At 33.0% G+C, this 27,112-nt stretch overlaps 1 protein-coding gene across 1 annotated transcript in view; it reads right to left on the reverse strand.

Annotated features, from left to right (window-relative positions):
* The window catches only part of LOC105325916 (protein bicaudal C homolog 1-A), a 294,873-nt gene that overhangs the window by 105,232 nt on the left and 162,529 nt on the right, over positions 1-27,112 (reverse strand). The window contains exons 12-13 of the mRNA XM_034458287.2: positions 14,853-14,939; positions 5,385-5,562 (exon numbers count right to left, since the gene is read on the reverse strand). Coding sequence (XP_034314178.2) covers positions 5,385-5,562; positions 14,853-14,939 — 265 coding nt within the window. The remainder of the gene's footprint in view (positions 1-5,384; positions 5,563-14,852; positions 14,940-27,112) is intronic.

Genomic DNA, 27,112 nt, shown 5'->3' on the forward strand with positions numbered 1-27,112 from the left:
TTACTGGTGGGAACGTTCTATTACACATATTACAAAAACAGTGATGTTTGGTAAAAAAAAATTGAAAAAATTTATTTGCTTGCAGTTTTACTTTGCCTTATAGGATTTTAACAACCAGACTTCAAAAATCAGTATCTAAAAAATTGAAGTAAAATGTAAGGGAAAATCATTCTTGATTTATAGACGTAATTTAAGTTATACAAGGTATTAGTGCTTCTGATTGGTCAAAAAATTTCTTTGATACCTGCATCAATAAAATTTTTGCTAGATCTCCTTTTCTCAACTGTTCTGATCTAACACTAATTGATAGAACAGGAATTTCTGAAATAAACACTGTCAACAAAATGTAAAGTTGTGTCTATATTTAATTGTCAGCAAACAAAATACATATTCCTATGTGCATGCATTTTAAGCGCCCAGTATATTTATTAGTACATGAATGTCATTAATCTCTGTAACGGGACTGTCTAGGGGTTAGTCACGTATATATATTATATAATATTTACATTTTTCAGTGTGAAAACTGTGATTTTGTACTATACAGTCCAGTAAAGTCAAAGGACGTATAGTTGGGGCGCAAGCAGGGTTTGCTTATTTAAAATTCAAATTTTTAATCATACAAAACCTGAAAATTATTTAAATATAATTAAAAAGAAATCATCCTTTGAATACCATAAGATGATACGGTCGAGTCGTGATTAAATCTATCATAAAGCCCTTCGGGCTTTATTTAATTTGATTACCCGACCAAAAGTATCACCTCATAATATTCAAAGTACTTAAAAAACAACAAATCCTGGCATGGTACTATAGACCCGGGCGCGACTAACCCGGACGGATGATAATCAAAGGGGGAAAAACTCGATACAACAAGTAAACACAAATAGGTGAAGTATGAATAAAGGATGGACACATATAGATAAATAAATACACATAAATACACACAAAACCACCACATCAATTTTTGAAACTTGGCTGAAGAAAGTATTACAAGGCAAAAATCAATTCTACAGTACTATAAAAAAAAATACAACATTTTGCGTAAGAATGTAGGATTCAAAACTAATGATAGATCTAGCTGTTTAGTTTTTTAAATGACAACTTTAATTATAGAAAATACATTAAATACTTTTTTACATCGTTTATGTATGTTTTATTAATACATGCGTTAATTATTTCTTGATCGATCTAAACTATCTATTACAGTAGACTGTATGTAATAATTGGTGTTAGATTATCATTATTAACAAACAATAACAGTTCAGATTAAAACATTGTCAAATATATATTCATGTCGCTGGAATATTTACTGAGGGAATTTAATCACCGAACAGGCGTGTGTCCCGATTTTTTATCAATTGATCGGTTTCATTCATCTTGAAAAGAAATAATTCGCTTGTCTTACTAAATGTACTTAAATCAATTAGTAATCAAGTGTGCATAGTGTTTCTTCGATAAATTTCTTCTAAAACATTCAATCTAAAGTATAATATATACCAGACTTTGACCCGTGCGTGCATGGGGTGACATTGCATATGATATCGGATATTCACCATATAGATACATCGACACACTGTATTGTTTACATTTACATAACCCAGCTTTAAGCCTAAAAATATGCTATTAATTTCACTACACTCTGCTTAGTTAGAAAAATTTAACTGTGTTTCGAGACAGCAAGGCCTTCATCACACTTAAAGCTAAGCTTCCCGTATACCCGTAATGTAGCAAAAATTTGCAGAATCGCTCCGAAACAATTTTGGAGAAAATTGATGAAGCTGCATTACTTTCTTATACTTTTATCAAAATTTTTTTATTCAAATTCAACACTTTTTCATCAACGTTTTTTACTCCCTTCAATATTTACACACCATATTGACATTCGGAACTCTCCGGATTTTTTGCGCAAGATTGTAAAAAGTTCAGATGATTTCCAGTTTTTTTTGTTAGGAATCTTTATTTAATTAATAATAATTTAATTCTGGTTGTAACGCAGCATTTGATTGGAAAAATTTAGTTAAATTTGTATAACCTGGTTTGCACGTCACAAGACACGTCACAATGCACCAACGTACTAATTCACTTGACGTTACGTTTGAATTTTGAACAGATTTATATCATTTTTAAAAGTAAAACGGACTCAATTTGTACAGCAAATTCCAGAAAATTAAATTATAAGGAATGAACTCAATATCTACCCAAGTTATACTCGTATAACCTGGGGTTGGAGCAATTTACGCTTTTTTATAATCCGCTTCGCGGATTATAAAGCGTAAATTGCCCCAACCCAGGTTAACTCGTATAACCTGGGTTGGAGCAATTTACGCTTTTTTATAATCCGCTTCGCGGATTATAAAGCGTAAATTGCCCCAACCCAGGTTATACAAGTATAACTTGGGTAGACATTGCATGAGTTCATTTCTTAAATAAGCGAAGCTTGATTGAGAAAAAATAAAAACAAATAGGTAATTTTCAGGTACAAATGATGTTTGAAATATATAAAACAAATCACAGTACTCTTCCAATTTCTCTGTTAAAGCCCAAAAATTCGAGTCTATTATTTTAGTATAGTAGTATAGATAGTTGTTACAAAACAAATGTAAATAAAAAATCATTTGACCCCCTCCCAGTTGGTTTATTCAAAGCATCAGAGATCTCATCCTTTGAGTGTTAGGTAATTTTGTAAGAAAGATGTTCACATGCATTAAACATTAAAATTGATTTGTTTATTATCATGCTTTTAGATAAAAAAAAATAAACTATACATTGATTTTAAATACATATTGCCCATTGTCTCAGTTTGTACATTAATCTTTTACATTGGGCATTGATGGAGATGCAAGCGAAACTTGCGTTACACGACCTCTGGTGAGAGAATGCAAACTATTATGATGATGCATAAATTTATATAGCATGAAACATAATTGCATAATTTATCACTGCAAAATGCAAATAAATAATGTATAAAATATGTCTTTATTTCCATTATATACCAGAACATCCTTTCTGTAATTATTAATTATTTGAAGAACGTTATCAATACATTTCATGACGTCATGACGTTATTGGTTAACTGAATAGCGCTATAAACAATGCTATGTTTAGATAACTATTATATGGAAACCGCACAAGATATTTAATAAAATCAAACTGTTTTGAAACCGGTTAATCCTCCAAATATTTCACTTAAAATTTCATTAATTTTGAAAACAGGGCCGATTTTGCTGTTCACCGTACCCAGTTCTTTGTTTGAAATTTTTGGGAATGTATTTCGGTCTGTAGACATATGTCGTCCCCATCCCCCCCCCCCCCCCCCCCCCCCCCCCCCCCCCCCCCCCCCCCCCCCGTGAAACAACAAACCCTTTGGTAAAAATATGCTAAATAACAGTAATTAAAACCCCTTAAAAAGAATTTTTGTTTCGAGACAACTTTCAAAAAATGACTTTTAGCTAGGCAGCTAGACAATGCTATTGTTCGCAGTCCTTTTTGTTATTGACAGACAGACAGACGGACTGATGGACAGACAGACAGAAATACAAGGGTAAAACAGTATATCCCCTTCTCCTAATTCAGAGCAAGGGTATAGCTAGCAACTAATTTCATATTATACTGTTAAGTCTGTTTGTGAAACACTTATGCCCCCCTCCCTTGGAAACATCAACAAAGAAAATGAACGTAAAATGTTTATCCTCTGCGAAGAAAATGAGCGGAAACTGCAAATATCTGGGATTTTTCTACATCCAAGGGCCATAACTCTGTCGAAAATTGTTCTATTATACCCAATATCGAACTTGACCTAGATATCATCATGATAAACCTGTATACCAAATTTTATTTCAATATGTTCATCCTCTGTGAAGAAAATGAGCGGAAACTGCAAATAACTGGAACTTTTCTAGGTCCAAGGGCCATAACTCTGTCAAAAATTGCTCTATTATACCCAATATTAAACTTGACCTAGATATTATCATGATAAACCTGTGTACCAAATCTCATTTCAATATGTTCATCCTCTGCTAAGAAAATGAGCGGAAACTGCAAATAACTGGAATTTTTCTATGTCCAAGGGGCCATAACTCTGTCGAAAATTGCTTGATCGCACCCAATAATGAACTTGACCTAAATATTATCATGATAAACCTGTTTACTAAATTTCATATCAATATGTTCATCCTCTGTGAAGAAAATGAACGGAAACTGTTGGCGGACCGACCGACTGATAGACAGCAGCAAAGCAATATGCCCTCCCTTCTTCGAAGGGGGGCATAAAAATACATATTTTTTCCTGTTAAAATTAGATCAAAAGTGGACGTTGCGCATTAATTATTACCCCATTTTTTCAGGCAGTGATTCTAATCAATTATTTATTCTTATGGCTGGGAAATATAGTTATGGGTAAAGAACTATTTGTAAACAAATGGTTTCATGTAAATTTTGTTCTTTATAGATCATTTTATGAGACTGTAAATATTTACGACTTTGTCGTAAGTTCTTTTGTAAAATGTAGCTCAGAATACTGCGGGAGTACATTAAGACTGCTGATATCGTTTGTAATGCGCGCTATATGGTTACACTTACAGATTTACATTTTATTATGTCTAAAATGCTCCAATCTTTATTAGATTCCCGAGTCTTTGAATATTTATCCACTGTGCCCTGCTTCAAAATAGTTCTTGCCATTAAGTAAACAGTCACCTGTTAACTTGTCGCATGGTCCATGTTTGATTTACAATTCCCGGTGAATTATGCACTTGTCTTGTGTCAGACCTCTCAAGTTAATAGGGTGTTGGAATATATAACAATAACACATACAATGATTTGATTGAAAAAAGTATTTCCGTTCATGCATTCCGCTATGAAATTTTTGTTTTCAAAATAAAACATGAAAATGAATTTCTGCTCCGTAATCAGGATCGAGGAGGCCTAATATATTTTAGAAGAATTAAAAATTTTGCAAAAGGCGATCAAGACCTTCTGCATCAAAATTCTAAAATTAATTTGCATCAATGTCGTAAGACTTCTAGCCCCTTAAAACCCCTAAATACCAAACATGATAAAATTTGTCATGTATGGAAAAATAACTGGAAGATGAACATTTTCGCTTCTTTAACATATTACAAAATATTCACTGTACTGTATAAAAAGCGGGAGACTTCCGCGTAAAGTGGTAGATTTAACATATATGAAAATGCCAACAAACTTTTATTAATTCTAAATTTTCTCCCTTTGAAAGAAGAAGCTGCCCTTCATTTTAGAAAGGGCACCGATAAGCCCTCACCTTCAATATTATGAGAGCAAATTACAGCAATCTTTTTATAAAGTTATCAAATAAACTGATTGCGCAGTTATAAAAAAAAAAATCCTGGCTGCCATGACTAACTTACTGTGGGAAAGAACAACTCCTACTGAGACTGCTCTCCAGAGAATGACTCCCGCTCATCAAATTAGCTGACAACAAGGAACTTTCTCTCTCTGAAAGACCAGCAGTGCCACAAGAATCACCTAAGGAAGGAATACCTTGCTGATGTGTACTTTGCATCTGGCTGAGTGAGGATAATTCCACTGAAAAAAAAATCAAATACTGTAAACCAACTTTTATTCGTGACGAATTTATTTTGCGATTTACCGGAGATACTGTGGAATCATTTAAGTTCGTGGGGACCAATTTTTGTGGATTGTGACTTTTTTGCTCATTCATGGAGAGGTACATTCGTGGATGTGTCAGTAAAAATGTTTCAGTAACAAAGACAACTCTTTCCAAAATTGTTTCGTTGAGTATTTAAATTCGTGGGGGTGGGATACCCACGAATGCCATGAAAACTGAGCCACTACGAATTATAATGATTCTACAGTAATCTTGTTTGGGACCACTATTTTATCCACACTCATTTTGATATAACACCCATACTGCAAAGACTAGTTCGTGGCAAGAAATATTCGCGATGAAGAGGGCAGGCTCTCGCAAATCTTGTGTATATTTCTCGCACACAAATAAATGTTGGTTTACAGCAATTCAAATTATATATCCTTCTTAATATATTAACCATTTCTTCTTAATATACCTTGAATAAGTTGCATAGTCATGTTGTGATTGGGCACAATGGATGATCCCTGATCAGTAAATTTACCAATCTGAGGTATCATCACATACACAGTCATTACATGACAATGTAATATACTAACTTTACTGATCCCTTTATTACATTATTTCTTAACAAATATCAAATATAGATGAGAATCTACATAATGTCTTGTAAACAGGGCATAAATTCGTTGTCAATGAGTAGAAGATATAAAAGGTCTTCATGTGACCAATTTAAGGAAATTATCCATATGCCACAAACAACATCTTACTTAATTCACATGTTATTAAATCTTGTCCATGTCCAATCTAACTGAGGCATAAATTGAGGCAATGTACAGGTGAATATCGGTATCTCGAACATGGGATATCTCGAATACCCCGGTTATGTCGAAGTCGGCCGCCGGTCCCGGCCGTTTTCCCTATATATATGATTTAAAAAACTACTGATATCTCGAATACGGTTATCTCGAATACCCCGCTTATGTCGAAGTATGTTTACGGTCCCAATAACAAATTTTACCCTGGTTATCTCGAAGTGAAGTCAATTTTCCGGTCTGCTAATCGCACCCCGCATGTCGTGTCCTCGTTATTCTCGCCCGCGGCAATTCACACCTTTTCTCAAGACTGATAGTCTATTAACTCCACGCTTAGCCAGTGCAGCTATCGATGACACGGTAATTATTATAACAGCTTGGGTATATACTCTGGTGATTGATAAAACAAACAAGTTCACAGCTCCCAAAAGTAAGCACCCCTAACATTACCGATAATATGAATAATGATGCACGCTACTTATAAAGCAAACAAGTTCACGGTCACTCAATTACCAAATAGCGCAGCGTAAATTATCGTATAATCGATATCGATGCATGATCAAAGTGAACTTCTACTTAATGAATAATATACCAAAAATATATTTAATAACACACACTAAATCATGATAAATTACCAATGCGCTGATTTAAATATAACAAATTTTATTTCTAATGTGAACAAAAATCAAACAATTAACACATTTGTCTTTGGCTATAAAAGATGGTACAGAATTCTGTACATCATTCAACAACATGTCTCAACACAGCAAAGACATAAATTCTTATCTAAGTGTATATGTGCAATGTCTATAAATGTCTATAAATAAAACATCGTTTCAATATTCCGTCTTTTTATTTCCGTTCATACCGGTTCTCAAATTATAGTGCATATAAGGACTTCCTGTGTTAACATGTCAGGACAAAAACAAAAACGCTAATGGAGTCGAAGAATTTCGACTTCGGATATCTCGAACACCCAGATATCTCGAAGTTTTTCCGTGGTCCCTCGAACTTCGAGATATCGATATTTAACTGTATTTAACAAAAAAAAGAAAAGAAAAAGAACAAAACAAAAAACAAATAAACAGGAGGCGAATAGGCTTTAACAGTCACTCGAGTAGCATATAACCAATACACAAAGTTGTCGAGGAGTCTCATATATGCATTTAATTATGTTTCATTCTAGAGTAGAAAAATTATAAATTTGTAATGACGACCACCTCCCTGCCTGAAATCTTTCAAAAAGAACTATGAAACCTATAATTTTAGGGAAAAACTTAAAAGATCTGGTCTACAAAATCATGAATTTAGTTTTCCTTTCAGGTGTGTGGGAGTAAAGAAGATAATTTTTAAACATTATATGCATTAACACTTATAAATCCATTTTGGCCTTGCCCTAGAGTCAAAACCCATACTCCAGGGGACATGAAATTTGAAATTTTAGTGGAGGACTTCCTGGTAAACATAATTAAAAAGTCAGTTTTTCATACAGATGTGAGAATAGAGAAGATTTTTAAACATTATATGCATTAACACTATATTGGGCCGCCCCCCCCTTTTCCTAAACCCCTGATCCTTGGGCCATGAATTTTACAATTTAAGTCGAGGAGCTACTAGTAGTGGACATCATAACCAAGATGATATTTTAAGATTTAATACATTTTTACTACAGTTGCACCTGCTGTTACGGCTACCTTTATTCAGCGGCCACTCGCCATGAGCGGCCAGTTTATATCCCGCCTGTTTAGTTTTTCACTAAACAGAGGGTTCCACTTAATCTGATTGCGGTTAATCTGATAATTCGGTTAATCTGATATAATATCAAAACACCGAACAATTTCTTATATATCCCTTTATATTTTTTCCTGATAATCTGATCGAAAAAAAACATCATTTTCGGTTAATCTGATATGATTGTGACCGTGTAATAATAATTTCCCACCCTCTAACTCCTGTATATTCCTTTGTTTAATTAGTTGACACCCCTTTTGTGTACACAGTAACTCTACAGGGCATTAGTTTCACTTCAACGCACACGGGTGGCTCACTTCTTCGTAAGATGAACGCTACCGACATCGAGAGTTGTTCCGGATGACCGCACACAGGATTGACCTTACCTGTGTACACATTTTACTGTTTGTTTATTTACCAATTGCCTGTGTTAATTTCATGCTAGGCTTGCACCATTAAGAATTATTTAAACATGTAATTTCTAATTTAGTGCCCTTTAGGGTCACTTCAATTTACTTGACTAAAAAATTTAAACAACTTTTTAAAAAAATTATTAACTTCTTAATTAACTTATAAACTATCATTAATACTGATATTTTTTATTTCCTTATATTAATTAAAGAAACTTTTGGTTTACATGAAACAGTTTTAAAATAGCCCCAAAACCAACGCCAATTTTACAGATTATCAATTTTCCCTAAACACATGCTCCATCTAAACCATGAATTCAGCCACACTTGTCTTTGATGTTCTTATTAGCTCCTAAGAATTTATCATTAGCAAAAAAAAAATTTGCATTGTCAGTTGATAGAATAGTTATAGAAAATAAATTTAGTTAAGACATAAAGACAAACATAGGTAATCACAGATTACAAAGCTCACCGAGACGAGACATCACCCTTATGAGACCACCTTTATCATATTAAATGAAAATCATACTTTATGATCTTGGATATTCATGGATTCTGTTTTGACACAATATCTTATATCATATGTTAAAAAATTGTATGATAATCATATGTTCATATGTTAATCAAAACAATAATATAAAATTAAATATTGCATCCTATCATATTTACAACAAATATCATATAATACAATAAAATACCATAATAAACAATGATGAGATATGATATTGTAACGTATGATATGATATTATATTGTGTTATACGTTATTGTATTTGATCACATAATACAATATCATAATATATAAAACAATATAGTTTTATAATATGATATCATATTACATAATACATCATAACATTGAAACATATGATATTATATTGTATTATATAGTATGAAATTGTATCATTTTTGATACATAATATGATATTGTATCATATGATACAATATTATGTGATATAGTAAAATATTATATAATACAATATCATATTATACATATTGTATCATTTGATACAATAATATATTTTACAATATCATACAAAACAATTTCATGTGATGTGAAAATATATCATATTATAAACCAATATCATATTATACAATATCGTATGATACGATATTATAAAATATAAAAGTATCATATTATACAATTTCATGTGATATAATTCTATATTACAGAAACTAATATCATTACAAATACAATATCATATGATACAATATTATAGAATATACAATATTGTATCATAGGATACAATATTATATTTTGCAATATCTTATGTAATAGTATCACGTGATAAAATAATAAATTAATAATACAATATAATATTATACAATATTGTATCATAGTATACAATACTATACATGACGATATCATGATACATTATCATAACATAAAATATCAAAAAAATTGATAAAATATCATATCGTATCATATAACTTTTAATAATATTACATATGATATTATATTGTATCATATTAAACAATATTGTTTCATACTATACAATACTATATCATATCAACAAACACATCTATCTATCGAGCAGGTTTGAGTGAGGTAGGAGATTTCTTTAGCATCCTTGATAATGGAGATCAGGCTCTGCATCTGAAGCAACCTCTGTGTTTCATTTAAAATATAGTCAAATCAACTATGCAAGCTATCATCTATAAAACATGTGACCTGTTCCAAAAAAACTAAACATTATCCAGCATCCGAAACCTATGGCTCAGATTCAGCATTCAAGCCTGTCAGGTGCATCAGTATACATAAGACGCATTTCCATGCAAGTTTGGTGAAGTTCAGAGATATCATCATCAGAGGGCACTAGCAATTAAAACCTTAACCTGCTCCAGCATCCGCAACCTATGGCTCAGATTCAACATCCATGCCTGTCAGGTGCATCTGTATCATAAGACACACCATCCATTCAAGTTTGGTGAAGTTAGGACCTGTAATAACTAAGATATATTTTTTAGCATCCTTGATAATGGAGATCAAGCTCTGCAACTGAAGCTTCCTCTGTGATTCATTCATTTTACAGTTTAATCAACTATGCGAGTTTGAAATAGTACTATTATCTATTCAACATGTGACCTGTTCCAAAAAACTTAACCATATCCAGCATCTGAAACCTATGGCTCAGACTCAGCATTCAAGCCTGTCAGGTGCATCAGTATCATAAGACTGGAAGTCTGGTGAAGTTAGGACAAATAATAACTAAGATATAGTCATCAGAGGGCACCTGTTTCAAAAACTTTTACTAGCTCCAAAAACCTTAACCTCCTCCAGCATCCGAAACCTATGGCTCAGATTCAGCATTCAAGCCTGTCTGGTGCATCAGTATCATAAGACGCACCATCCATGGAAGTCTGGTGAAGTTAGGACAAGTAGTAACTAAGATATAATCATCAGAGGGCACCTGCAACAAAAACTTTAACCAGCTCTAAAAACCTTAACCTCCTTCAGCATCTGTAACCTATAGCTCAGATTCAGCACCCAAGCCTGCCTGGTGCATCAGTATTATAAGACACACAATCCATGCAAGTTTGGTGAAGTACGGACCAGCAGTAACTTAGATATTGCTATCAAAGGGCACCTGCAACAAAAACTTTAACCTGCTCCAAAAACCTTAACCTCCTCCAGCATCCGAAACCTTTAGCTCAGAATCAGCACTCAAGCCTATCGGGTGCATCAGTATCATAAGACACACCATCCATGCAAGTTTGGTGAAGTACGGACCTGCAGTAACTTAGATATTGCTATCAAAGGGCACCTGCAACAAAAACTTTAACCTGGTCCAACAACCTTAACCTCCTCCAGCATCTGAAATTTAGGACTCAGATTCAGCATCCAAGTCTTTCAAGTCCATAAGTAGGTCCAGATGCATCATCCATGCAAGTTTGGTGAAGATAGGGCAAGTAATAGCTTAGATACAGGACCTGCAACAAAAACTTTAACCAGGTCCGGACGCCGACGCCGACGCCGACGCCGAGGGTATAGCATAAGCTCCCCCTGACTTCGTCTCGGTGAGCTAAAAAACCTCCATCTGAATGTATTCATATAAATATATTTTAGAGTGTTTTAATACTATTAATAATTCATAAAATCTGTAAGGATTACCTCCCTTACTCTACAACATAAGTGTACAATATATAGAATAAGGAAAATGAAAACTGTCATAAAATCATTAAAACTTGTCTGATCTTCAAAAAAATTGCAGGTGCACATCTTCAGATGGTGATCAACATATGTACAAATTTTCAGACTGTTCCATGCAGTAGTAAAAAATTATATAGGGTGGACAAAGTTGAGTCTACAGACAGATGGACGGACAGACAGACGGACAGACAAACAGGGTGAAACCAATATACCCCTCTAAACTTTGCGGGGGTATAAATATGCATTGTTTTGAAGCAATATTTACAGTGAATACAAATATACTGGTCCGTAACATATCCAGAAAATTTTAATGAGATTGGCAGATTAATAACTGCTGATCTTTTAATTTGCCCCGGTCCGGTTTTGGCTACCAAGACTTAAAGATTACCGAACCCGAAGCTATAAACTGATTGAAACATGCTTTTTCTTTATTATTATTTTCCTAATAACTCAGATTTGAAACAGAATTAGCCCATAGTTTTTACTATTTATAATTTCCTTTCCATAAGAATTATTTAAGGTAAATTACATTGAATTTGACTCTGTAGTTCTTGAGAAGAAGATTTTTAAAAATGCACCCCCCTTTTTCTTCAGTTTCGAGGTTTTGCTCCAATTTGAATAAAGATCGGTCTTTCATTTTCGCAACTAATATTTGCCTTCCGATAAGAATGCTTAGTACCCAATTTGGTTAAAATTGAGCTTTCAGCTAAGGTGAGCTAAAAAAGGACAAAAAACATATATTTTTATTGCTTTAGAGAGTATACTATTAGTTAATCAATAAAATTTGAAAGGATTTATATATATATATATATATATATATATATATATATATATATATATATATATATATTTTTCATTGAGTTTATTTTGGTGTTGTGATTTTTTTCATTGAGTTTATTTCGGTGTTGTGATTTTTTTCATTGAGTTTATTTCGGTGTTGTGATTTTTTTCATTACTCCTGATGATTTAAAATGAAACTAGTTGAGTTTATTTCGGTGTTGTGATTTTTTTCATATATATATATATATATATATATATATATATATATATATATATATATATATATGATAAGGAAAATGAAAACTGTCATAAAATCATTAAATTTTTGCCAATCTTAATAAAAAATGCAGATGCATTGTCATCTTCAGATGGTGTTTGACAAATAGTGGCGCTATTTTTAAAATCCAGTCAAAATCAGACAAAAATTGACATTTTCCATTCTTTTTTTAATGAAAAATATAGAGTGAATCTTTGAACAAGAACAAACTTTTTGTCAGATTTAATTATTGCAGACTTACCGTATTTTTCGGGGCATATGTCGATGTGGGGCATAGGCCGAATTGCTAATTTTCAGACAGAATTCAAGAAAAATCCTTAGACTAGCTGAATTGAGGGATAAGCCGATTTTCAATCGATGATTACTATAGTGAAAGTATGACCGCCAATTAAGAAAGTCACCGTATTAAGTATATACTTTCAGAATATCGATGTAGAAAGTCAAAAGAGTAATTAAAGTTATTAAATTTGCTTAACATATATATTTTAAGCAATTTTTAAAAATTAATCTGTGTTTTGTGGCTGTTTGTTCTCTTCCGTATTCGTCGGTATATTGTTTTGTATCATAATTTTACATAGTGTAAATTTAATTGCAACACCAACCTCCGTGGTTCTGTCTGGTAGAACTAAGTATAATATTTTACCAAACCTTTTATATTTTATTAATACCTTATTGCTAAATCTCATTTAATCAAGTTATACTTTGAAAGCTACTTGTAAATACGGGGTATATAGCGTCCATTAGCTCAACACGTGGTTTCATATTCAAATAGAGTTATCCCCCGTAATCGCTATGAATGAGAAAATAAAATATTTAATTTGTGTTCTTTCTATTAATTAATTAAATAGTGACTTGTCATTATGCAGAGAAGTTGTAATGCTAAAAACACAGTTAATGCAATGAAGTGTAACAGTGTACACTAGGCTACGTGCCCCCAGGCTGTGTTTTAGTCACGAGTTTCACACCTTTGTATATACACACGACACCAGAATACCGTTATTTCATCCAACAGAAAATTAATTGTAAAAACACATAGCATTTGATTTATTCTACACCCAAGACCAGTGATTCCTACGAACGCAGACATGAAGAATTCACCAAAATTCCGTCATATTACATTCTACCCGGTTTCGTTTTCTTTTTTACTACGCAATAATAGTTTCCAGGGTTCATACACGAACGTGGGAAAAAAATTCTTTTGATTGGGATTGTAAAGAAATACCTCGTACAGTACTGTACATTTTATTACTCACGATTTCATTACAAAAATTATCAACGGGACAACTATCGAACAATAGTTCAAACGGATGAAAAAAACCCAACCCTCATAATAAATTGCTACAACAGTACAACGGATAAAAACAGTGGATTTTATATTTTACTGTTAAATTTTTTTAACTTTGAGTCTAAGAATACCCGATCCCGGGGGATAGGCCGGGGCTCGCTCATCGGAGGAAAAAAATACCGGCCTATGCCCCGAAAAATACGGTAGATACATCTTTGGTAAAAATATTTTGTTTGTTCAAGCAATCGCACAATGTTTCCTTGAGGAAGAACTGCTTCAAAACAAGCCGTTTAATGCTAAAAATGCGAACATGGAGGGAAAAGGTAAACTTTATGATGTCATATTCTTAAGTTGTGGGCACTTAAATCAAAATAAAAATTATGAAAAAACTTCAAATGTATATTTGTACAAATAAAACAAAGAAGTACAGTAAAATGATGATGTTCATTTTAAGGGGCCATTTTAAGCTCAAACTATATATAGTCATTTTCAGACTATTCTATGCAACAGTAAAATATTCTATACGGGGAACAAAATTGCACCTACAGACGGACAGACAGAAAGACAAGGTGATTCCAAAATATACCCTAAACTTCGTTTGCGGGGATATGTGATCAGAACAGCTCGCTTCAGCTTTCAGATCATGTGAGCTAAAAATGCAAGAATCAATTTATTGACTGTTAAATTTCCCTACACCTGATAAATACCTTCGTTTAACCACTATAAAATGGCCGTTTTTATCTAGAATGTTTTTCATTCTTGTGAGACAAGATCCAATGAAAATTAATGCCAACAAAATGTAGAAAAACATATTCATATCTTACCTGCAGATTGACTCCTTCCAAATCCCTTTGGACTGTTTCCAAGAGTACCATCATGGCAAGTTCTCTCCTTAACAGAACTCTCATGCTCTGTTTTTAAAAAAAAACATAGGGAATTACAAATTATAAAGCCAACAGAGACAAGGCATCACATTTATGAGGCATCATCTTGATAAGACCAACTTTATCATACTATATGAAAATTATAGTTAATAATCTTGTATATTTATGGACACTGTTTCAACACAATATAGTACATGCATATCATATGTTGAAAAATACAATGTTTATCAATACAATTATATAAAATATTATATTGCTTATGAATTTATACAATATCTTATGATAATAGTATCATATAATTTTTATAATCACAAGATGCATCATCTATTCAAATTAGATAAAGACTGAGCCAATAATAACTAAGATTTGTCTATCAATGGGCACCTGCTCTAAAACCCTCAACTAGCTCAAAACCTTAACCTCATCCAGTATCCAGGGGTCGACACTAACTTTTTTATGCATTAGTCCTGCCGGACTAGTGTCTGTTAACTTTAACTAGTCCGCAGGCAATTTTATTAGTCCGTCAAAAATAAATGAAATGCATTACCGTTTTTTGTCTAATAAAAAACACTGTTTTTATTAGAATTTGTAAGAAGGGATGGGTATCATAGATCACAAGGAATTTTTTGATGTTTTTTTCTTACAGGTTAATCACTGGCTTAGTTGTATTGTACTATTCAGTATATAGCAAGAAGCTGCGTATTCACTATCTCCATGTACATGGTAGAAGCCGCCATTACAGATGTTAAAAATAGATCTGTGCAATAGATCAGGGCGTTGAGCTACCATGTTCTTTTTGTTATTTAAGTTCTTTAAAAACCAGGTATAAATAATAAGCAATTTAAGACAAATGATTTAAACACAAATCATTTAAATTAAACAACAAGAAATTTCCTTTCACCTTTCAGTTTATTTTTTTTTAAACACCTAAGCGTCTCTATCGAAACCAGGGTTGTTGTGAACATGTGTGCTCGTTACCTACCCTTAGGGCAAAAAATTTACCAAATCATCCATAACATCCTGCATACCTCTGTTGTTTTCACTCGGTAACTCTATAATCACCAAAATGTATCATATATCAATTTACTGTAAAAATAAACTCAGAGTTTTCCAGGAAGTTGTCGACAATATTGCCGTGGCTTTGCAACATCGATAATTTACACATTTTTTTAAGCAGTTTTTTTTATTAGTCCAACCGGAATGATTAGACAGAAATTTTGTTAGTCCGACTCAAAACCAATTAGTCTGTGACTAACGGACTAAGGTTAATGTCGAACCCTGGTATCTGAAACCTATAGCTCAGATTCAGCATTCAAGCCTGTCAAGTGCATAAGTATCATAAGATGCACCATCCATTCCCGCAAGTTGGTGAAGTTAAGACCAGTAATAATGAAAATATAATCATCAGAGGGCAACTGCTTCAAAATCTTTAACCAGCTCCAACAAGAGGCCCAAATGGGCCACATTGCTCACCTAAGCAATAATGGCTTTATATGGGTGTTCAAAGGATATCGTGCCATATAGCCCTTGGGTGGATTAACAAAAATTAAATATCTGAATTTTACTTATTTTGGCATGTACTTAATCTTTGACATATTAACCTTTATTGAATACCATCCCCCCCCCCCCCCCCCCAAAAAAAAAAAAGAAGATCCTATGCAAGATATTATATAACTTTTAATTTAAGTAACAAAAATATATAATTGAATCAGAAAGGTTTATGACACATAAATAAAAAACATTCTAGAGCTATAACAACTTTTTTCCAAAATTTCCAAACTTCACTGTAAATACACATACAATTCGTTTACAAATTTCTGTATGTAATATTTTTTTCATTTATTAAAGAGAAAAAAACCACAATGACAATAACCCCTCCCCTTGCAGTAAATGAAAAATCTTGAACATGTTTCTTATATGAGTCTTGACAGATGCAATTAGTTTTCCTTACTTTCTCTTATGGTACAATGTAACTCGATCCTTATCTCAGAAAATTGATCCCACAGGACTATTATTTTCTTTAATGAGCTTGCATTTTGTTACCTTGGATAAACCTCGCAAAACATTTATCATTATTTGCATAACTTCCATTATTTAAATGTAAACATAGGTAATCACAGATTACAAAGCTCACCGAGACGAGTCATCACCCTTATGAGACTTCACCTTTATGAGACCACCTTTATCATATTAAATGAAAATCATACTTTATGATCTTGGATATCCATGGATTCTGTTTTGACACAATATCGTATATCATCTGTTAAAAAATTGTATGATAATCATATGTTCATATGTTAATCAATACAATAATATAAAATTAAATATTGCATCCTATCATATTTACAAGATATATCATATAATACAATAAAATACCATAATAAACAATGATGAGATATGATATTGTAACGTATGGTATGACATTGTATTGTGTTAAACGTTATTGTATTTGATCACATAATACAATATCATAATATATAAAACAATATAGTATAAATTATATTACAATATCATAATACATAATACATCATAACATTGAAACATATGATATTAATTGTATAATATAGTATGATATTGTATGATACTGTATCATTTTTGAAACATAATATGATATTGTATCATGATACAATATAATTTGATACAACATTGTATCATATAAAATGATACAATATTATGTGATAAAGTAAAATATATAATACAACATTATATTATACATATTGTATCATATGATACAATAATATATTTTACAATATCATACAATACAATTTCATGTGATGTGATAATATATCATATTATAAACCAATATCATATTATACAATATCGTATGATACTATATTATTACTTATTAGGTTAGTTACTGACTCACTACGGAAATATATTGGGTTGATCAATCTCATAGATGGCGAGACTTCCAAGAGTTCAGTTTGCTGGTTTATAAGATGTAAGAGCAGTTTGAGAAAGTAAAACATGACAGACGGACGGACGGACAGATGGACAGACGGACGGAACAGGGTAACAATATACCCGAACTTTCTTTAGAAAGTGTGGGTATAACCAGCTCTAAAAACCTTAACCTCCTCCAGCATCTGAAACCTATGGCTCAGATTCAGCATTCAACCCTGTCAGGTGCATCAGTATCATAAGAAGCATCATCCATGCAAGTTTGGTGAAGTTAGGACCAGTAGTAACTAAAATATCAACATCAGAGGGAACCTGCAACAAAAACTTTAACCAGCTCTAAAAACCTTAACCTCCTCCAGCATCTGAAACCTATGGCTCAGATTCAGCATTCAAGCCTCATGTGTGGTGCATCAGTATCATAAGACACACCATCCATGCAAGTTTGGTGAAGTAAGGACCAGCAGTAACTTAGATATTGCTATCAAAGGGCACCTACAACAAAAACTTTAACCTGCTCCAAAAATCTTAACCTCCTCCAGCATCTGAAATTTAGGACCCAGATTCAGCATCCAAGTCTTTCAAGTCCATAAGTAGGTCCAGATGCATCATCCATGCAAGTTTGGTGAATATACGACAAGATACAGGACATGCAACAAAAACTCTAACCAGGTCCAAACGCCGACGCCGACGCCGGGGGTATAGCATAAGCTCCCCTTGACTTTTTGTGCTGTTTCAAAAATAATAATCAGTATATTTCGTTATATAATAGGTAGTGATGCGTTTATAACACAAAAACTCATCATGGATACAAAAATCGAAGAAATTTCAAAGTTAAAAAAAATTATTTTCTTTCTGCTTTATAAAGTCTTTGCACATTTCACAGGCTCATAATTTGAATACATTTAATTAACAGTGTGTCCCTAATTATAATAATAAAACATACTTTTATTTATTTCAATTCCCGTTTGAAACAAGATTACCTATGCTATGGTTGTTTACAAACAAATCATACTTTTACTTGAGCTTTCAGCTTAGGTGAGCTAAAAACGTTATACATGCACTCTGTAACTAGTCTTCTTTTAACACATACTGTACCTTTCTTTTGTTTGTTAAAAATTAATTCAATTTTGTAAAAAGACCAGTATATCATCAGTTTTGCCAATCACAAACAGTTTAAAGTAATGTAAAACACGGGCGCCATTTTGAAACAATTAAATTGTCATTTATTTCATGTGGTTCTCACGCTCCACGGTTTACACGAAACACTTCATGATTCACACGAAGCGATAAATGGTTTACACATAACGCTAAACGGTTTACACAAAACATTTCTCGCATGAAAGTCGCACGTTTTTTGGTGTAATAGTATGATTCAGCGTCTGTATGTGAAAATTTGACTACCCACTCTTTGAGAAGAAGATTTATAAAGATTTTTTTTCTATATATTCCTATGTAAAAATTTGAACCATAATTTTGACCCCACTGTACCCCCAGGGATCATGATTAGAACATACTTGAATTCACACTGCCTGAGGGTGCTTCCGCACATGTAACATCTTTCTGGCAAATTGGTCTATATATTCCTATGTTAAAATTCGACCCCCAATTGGGGCCCAATCCCTACCCCTGGGGTTCATTTGAACTCGAATCTACACAACCTGAATATGCTTCTACACAAGTTACAGCCATTCTAGCTGATCAGTTTCAGAGAAGAAGATTTTTAAATATTTAAGGTCTTCCGTTTCCAACGGAAGACCTTATAGTTTTCGTACGATTTCTTATTAAGGTCTTCCGTTTCCAACGGAAGACCTTATTGTTTTCGCACTGTTTCTTATTATTATTATTTATTAAGGTCTTCCGTTTCCAACGGAAGACCTTATTGTTTTTCTTAGGTTTCTCTTTCCCTATTATTAAGGTCTTCCGTTTCCAACGGAAGACCTTATTGTTATTGCTTTGTTTCTTTTCCTCTATTATTATTATTCTTTTTTTTTTCTCCCACGTTTTCTCAAAAACGCTTCAGCCGATTTTGATAAAACTTTCAGATCTTGTTTATGACAAAATTTGTAAGAAAAGTACATGGGATTTTTTTTGGTCGTCACTTCCGGTCCCGAGATATTAAAGATTTTATGTTTTTGCTTGTTCACGAGTTTTCTAAAAAAGTATTTAAGATAGAACTTTTAAATTTTCACGGATGATAGAAAGTGTCCAGCCGCAGTGTACTACGCATATCCGAACGTCCGCCGTTACTTCCGGTCGTCACCGGAAGGAAATGAAAAACCTTAATTTTTCAATTTTTGAGATTTGAATTTTCTTTTTATTTCATTCGATAGAGACGCCCTCAAAACTTCTAAATATGAAATTTGTTTTAAAATCGATCCATGCATTCTTGAGATTTTGGACCCCAAAATCCTGAAGCGAAGGTCCGCGTAGCTCAGTCGTTAGAGTGTTGGACTTGTGCCCAGACGACCCTGGTTCAGTCCCTGAGTGCCGAATGTTTTTTCTCTCTTATTTGTGTTTTGATTAATGATTTCGTCTTTAAAATGATGGATTTGAATGTTTTTAGTTTTATTTTTGTCATAATTAAAAATAATAGCGGCTTTTTCAGTACAAATATGGAGCTCTTTTCTGCCAGCAGCTCTCTAAATTTAGACGCTCGTCGCATTGCCGATATCAGACATGCCGAATGTTGGTTTTTTCTTAATTTTGTTTTGTTTAACGATTTTATCTTTAAAATGATGGATTTTAATGTTTTCCGTTTTATATTTATAATATATAGAAATAATAGCGGCTTTTTTTAATTACAAATAGATAGCTTGTTTCTGTCAGCAGTTCGCTTAATTCAAACGCTCGTCGCATCGCAGGCATCAAAGACGTGCCGCCAAAGTACCCCTGCAGTACGCTGGGTCGCTTTGCCGGCATCAAAGAAATGCCGCCATCTCAATGACACTCACAATATTTAGCAATGCACCCACGTTTAAATAAGTATTCAACATTACCTTAAAAAGAGGACTGATTAGTATTTATTCACATATATAGATACACGCATGCATGTATATAAATGTGTTTATTGACATACGTTGCTAATATACTGATTCCCTAAACACTATAAAAAAACTAGAAAATCTCTCTCTCTCTCTCTCTCTCTCTCTCTCTCTCTCTCTCTCTCTCTCTCAAGTACAAATGTTTTAGCATTCAAATAAGAACTAGTATAGGTAACTTGCAGTAAATTGGATAGAGGCTAAATGTACATTGGCGTCCAAAAACCATACATGTATTTATTTCAAGTTTCAAGGATTAAATGCCGGATTAGCTACGGTAGCGATCCGGAATCATTCGTGGCGATATTTATTGACCCGTGGCTTTTCCGTCTGTTATCGTATCCAAACGTAGCAATACTTGTATAGTTGCGACAATTTTTGAACATGTTCAAAATTCCACTACGGATGAAACCACCGTAGTACTTCCTTAGAAAAACTTATTAAACCGTTTTAGAACGTAGAAGTCCGTTTTAACTCCGTATAAATCCGTAGTAATTCGTATGTATCAATTTGTATCCATTCCGTAGTGCATCCGTACTAACTCCGTATTATCAGATTTTCCGGTGTCAACCGTGGAAAATATCCCGTAGTAGAAACTAGGAGTTGATCTGTGAATGTGTGACTGGGGCATTAACGATTATTTGATTTTCCGGTGTCAACCGTGGAAAATATTCCGTAGTAGAACCGTGGAGTTGATCCGTGAATGTGTGACTGGGGCATAAAAAGTCATTTTTATTAAAGATGGTGTACTTTTTCCTTTTTTGTGCATGTCTATATACTGATACAAATCTGTTGTCTGTCTGGGATTAAGAAAAAGTTTATACACGTAACTATACAAACGAACGAGTGACTGCGACAATGTTTGAAAACTGACCAGCCGTTTATGAGTGTTTGAGCCTAAGATAAACAGATGTTAAAAAATCAATAGTTACATCTTTCAAACAACGCATATATATTGTTCTAACATATGTATTTTGTTTAGAAATTGTGTTATTTGTGATATTTAGAATTTAATATTCTACGTTTAATATAGAAGTCACAGACCGACCCCCCCCCCATTCATAAAATCATTTAGTTTTTCTGGCCCGATTTTCCTTGATCTTTGATCTTGGGCCTTTAATTTCAACTAAGTACCATTCTAGATTACTGTACTAATTACCAGACCAATTCGTTCATTATTAACAGAGTTATGAAGTTTTTGGCATTTGAATTTCAATTGTCGTGATTGACATGTACTGTAAAAAAAATCATAACTCCCAAGCCCTTCACTCAATCCTAATGAAAATTCTTGAAAATGAACCTCGGACACCATTCTTATTTTCTGCCAAATATGCAGCGGATTGAACAATCAAGACTAAATTCCTGAGATTAAACGGCGCTTATTGTCTATACTGGGAAATTAAATCTACACAGTACACGCATCGACCCCCCCCCCCCCTCCTATTCACAAAATAATTTAGTTTTTCTGGCCTGATTTTACTGGATCTATCGTCTTGAACCTTTATTTTCAACCTAGTTCAATTCTAAATTACTGTACTACATGTAATGACCGAATCCGAGATTCACACCTCAAAATTCTATTTTCGATTTATTTACGACGAAAATCAAGCTCAGGTCTTTTCACCCCCCTCCAGACACAAACACGCAACAATATTTCAAATGACCTCGCACTGTTACCAAACCTGAATAGTCAGACATCTTACACGTTGTTTTTCATCTCATACAAAAACTCAGCTCCTCTCCCGGGCGGAAACGCCCCAAAATCAAAGACAAATTCGGGAATTATTTTGCGTCAGCCATGTTTTGAGACATCTGCAAAGGCTGTGTGTTCTAATCTCGCCGGAGCCAAGATTTGTTCTTTCTCTCTATTTCTTTCTCTCCTTTTTATTTAATTTTCTAGCTAAAATATTCAACATAAAAGGGTCGTTGGACTAAAGTTCAAGTTGAAAAACACTCTTCAATTAAGATTTAGACAAAAACAGTCTTTTATTATTAGGGTCTTCCGTCATCAGCGGAAGACCCTTCTATTCTAATTGTTATTAGGGTCTTCCGTTTACAAAGGAAGACCCTCTTTTTTTTCTTCGGTTTCTTTTTATTACAGGTTATAAGACGTGTTATTAGGTCAAAAGACCTCTTATTTGATATGAAATAAAATGAGACTGGTCCTTCAAATTAGGGATCCAACGGGGTGTATAATTCTTCATCCATCGCTCTTTAAGATCACATCTGCATTTCCTGATATGTTTCGTTGATGAAGATAAAAGGAAAGGTCATTTCCTCTTCTAAAAATCGGACGGAAGACCTCCTCGTTGCTCGCAACGAGATCGTGTCTAGTTATTTTTTTTTTTTTCTTACCGATTTTGTGCACGTGATTTCCCGGAAACGGCTCAACCGATTTACGTCAAATTTTCAGTTCTGATAGGTATTGATCTGAACCTTGTTGGAAATTTTTTTTGTTGATGACGTCACTTCCTGTCTTGAGATATTGTGGATTTATCAGTTTTTATAGGGGTATTTTGTGTGGAGAACTCCTCTTTTACTATTTAAGATATGATGTTGAACTTTTCAGGGCTGATAGACGAAAGACTGAAATAGTGTCTAATGGTCATTAATCATCTTTATCTCAAAGAGCGCCGAAGCTCGCCCGAGCTTGAAAATTAAGATAAAAAAGGCGTCATGAATTAGGGCTTTTCGACTTTCGGTCGAAAAGACCTATTGTTTTCGTTCTGTTTTATTATTATTATTCTTCTCGACAAAGTTTCGTCATGGATTTTTTGAAAACAGAACAGAAAAATAAAAATTTAATGTTAGATTCTTTTAGCAATTGTTTAGTTCTCCCGTATGTCCTTTTTTGGGCTTCCGGTCTATATACTTCGTAAAGTAGTGATGGGAAATCGGAAAATTTTCATAATCGATTATCGGAAATAATCAAAAGTGTATAATCGATTAAATAATCGAAAATTTTCAAATTTTGTTTAATTGAATGAAACTCTGAACAAAAACTTGCACCTTGCGTTGTATTTACAGTAATATACACTTGTTTCAGTTGTTTGAAATTATTAAATATTTTTTCAAATAAATCAAATATGTTATTAAAATTTATATATTATTACATGTATGCACATACAATCTTATTTACTGCACCTGGTTAGAATAAAAGAAAACTAGGAATTGTACCATTTATAGTGACTAGGAAGTTAGGAACAAGTTCAAACTTCAAACAATAAACATAAACAATTTAAAATATAACAAATTAATTTGAAATTCAAAGTTCAAATCCTATTTCAAACACATTAAAGCAAAACAATTTAACATTTAAACATCGTGACTAGAAAGTTTACAACTGGCCGAGTCGCATGACATACCACTTCAATGTTCAAGGTTTTTATTCAAGAAAATGAGCAAGTCAACAATCCAAAATATTTCCACACCGTGGATTTAAAGTTTATATTTGGATATGGAAATATTTCCCGAGTCATGTTATTGTTGGGATCTTGATTAGTGGCATTTGCCTCGTACGTGAGGCTTGCACATCGCGCCGCCATTTTGTTTAAACCTATTTTCGTTTTGATGTTTGAAAAAAGTCAAGTCGTACGAAGAATTTTCGTAACTTACGTTTTTATTAATTTTTTTTTTAAATAATCGATTATGAAAATCTTAATCGATCATCGACATCGGGAGACATTTAGCGACCGACTTTCGATTGTCGGCGATAATCGGCCCATCACTACGGTTTACACATGCAAAAAACAAAATATTTGAAGGACCTTTGTGTCTATTTTATTTTTTGATTATAAACAAAGAAATTTTGGATTTAGATACTTCATAGTATGATATACAAAATCGTAAGCAACAACTTTTTTGTATCTCTTGCTGTTTTTGAGATACTAGACTTCAAACTATGAAAAAAGGGGGGATGAAAAAAATAAAAATTGAAATAACCACCAAATTTTTTAAATGGGGAATGGGAAATGTTAAAACTGTCATAATTATCATATATGTAAAGTTTCGTTTGAAACAATTGAGAACTTCCGGTTTTATAAGTTGATAAAAAATCGTCTATGGGTGTTTTAATGTTAAACTGAATTCACGCGTGCCACTTTTTCTCAAACAATTTTCAAGTAAATATTTCCATATCTAATATTTATATTGAGGGACCTAATTTGCAGACCGGAAAATGTTTTGAGATAAAAATTTTGAAAGATAAGGGATCCAGAGGGGTCAAAGCTAAAAACAACCCATTAGCTGTATCTTTTTTATTTTTCATCCGATTTTTAAAATCTTTTCGGTTTTAAGTTTTGAGTAAAGAGTACAATTTAAAAACTATGGTCCGTAGGGCCATTTTTTGACTTTTTATAGGAGTATTAAGGGTGTGAATATTGCAACTTTTTAAAAGTTGAAAAAATGATTTAGAAAGAGTTATTTCGCTTTGCTCAATGAACGTAGAACATTAATACTCTAGGCATACCACGTTTTCAATTTGAGAAAGGAATACTTACTTTTTTATGATTTTTTGGAAATATTCTTTTAGAAATTAAAAGTATATTTACTTTTAAAGTGCTGAAGTTATCTTTTTTTGACATTGCATTATTTATAAGGTTATATTTCTAATAGGCAACTGATTATACCAAGGCGGTGAAGAATTTTAAAATAAAAAATAGATACGAATTTACCTGACATTTACAATCAAAAAAGGGAAAGGGGATGTCGAAAAGCCCTTACTTTTTGTTGAAGACAAAAAAAGTTCTAGTTTTATTGGTTTTCGTTAAATATCTCTTTTCTTGAAAGCATTTTGTTAAAACATGTAGAACAAAAAAACTTAATTAAATCAAGAGCTTTCATTTCAGATCATGTAAAAGGGGCTGGCCCTTCAAATTAGGGGCTGAGGGGGCTCTAGAGTCTTTTAATGATAACTTTTTACTGTGAAATATTTTGTGATGCGTTATAGAAGCAATTATGTTTATTCTTAAGTTATTAACCTAATCATGGCAATCATTTACTCCTATGTTACGTATTAGGGATTTTAAGGGGCCAGAAGTCCAAAACTTTGATGTTCAATATCTCAAAATAAAGAAACAATTGGATAAGCAAAATTTAACAAAAGATGCTCAAATATTGTGCTTAACAATCTGAAACCATAATTTCCTTGTTATGCGGTCCCTAAAAGGAGTTACAGGGTCGGCCCCTAAAACGACCCTCTCCAGATATCTCGAGAACGGTACAAAATTTGTAAACACTTTTTGAACAAAATGTGTTTGAATTGACAAGAGCTTTCATTTGAAATCATAGAAAAGGGGCTGGCCCTTCAAATTAGGGGCTGAGGGGGCTCGAAAGTCTTTTAATGATAACTTTTTACCGTGAAATATTTTGTGATGCGTTATATAAGCAATTATGTTCATTCTAAGGTTATTTACCTATACATGGCAATCATTTACTTCTATGTTACGTAATTAGGGATTTTAAGGGGCCAGAAGTTCAAAACTTTAATGCTTAATATCTCAAAATGAAGAAACATTTGGATAAGCAATATTGAACAAAAGATGCTCAAAATATTGAGCTTAACAATAATCAACTATAATTTCTTTGTTATGCGGTCCCTAAAAGGAGTTACAGGGTTGGCCCCTAACACGACCCTCTCAAGATATCTCAAGAACGTACAAAATTTGTAATTACTTGTTGAACAAAAAGTGTTTGAATTGACAAGAGCTTTCATTTGAAATCATGAAAAAGGTGCTGGCCCTTCTAATAAGGGGCTGAGGGGGCTCTAAAGTATTTTAATGATAACGTTTTACTGTTAAATATTTTGTGATACTTTATAGAAGCAATTATGTTCATTCTAATGTAATGTACCTGTACATGGCAATCATTTACTCTTATGTTACGTAATTGGGGATTTTAAGGGGCCAGAATCTAAAACTTTGATGCTCAATATCTCAAAATGGAGGAAATCTTTGGAAAGCAATATTTAACAAAAGATGCTAAAAATATTGAGCTTAACAATGTACAACCATATATTGTTTTTATCTGGTCCCTAAAAGGAGTATTAGGACCGGATATCAAAACGATTTTTCCCAGATATCTCAAAAACGGTAACCAATTTCTAAATACTTATTAGTGGTACACAAAAATACCTTTTGACTAAAAGGAATGAATAGGAGCTGATCCCTCAAATAAGGGACACCAAAGGGATAGATAGTCTTTCACCATTACTCATATATCCCGCCTCCTTTTCCGGATACGTTTCGCTGATGAAAGTCAAGA

The sequence above is a fragment of the Magallana gigas genome, chromosome 7, assembly GCF_963853765.1.
Source record: "Magallana gigas chromosome 7, xbMagGiga1.1, whole genome shotgun sequence".
Lineage (NCBI taxonomy): Eukaryota > Metazoa > Mollusca > Bivalvia > Ostreida > Ostreidae > Magallana > Magallana gigas.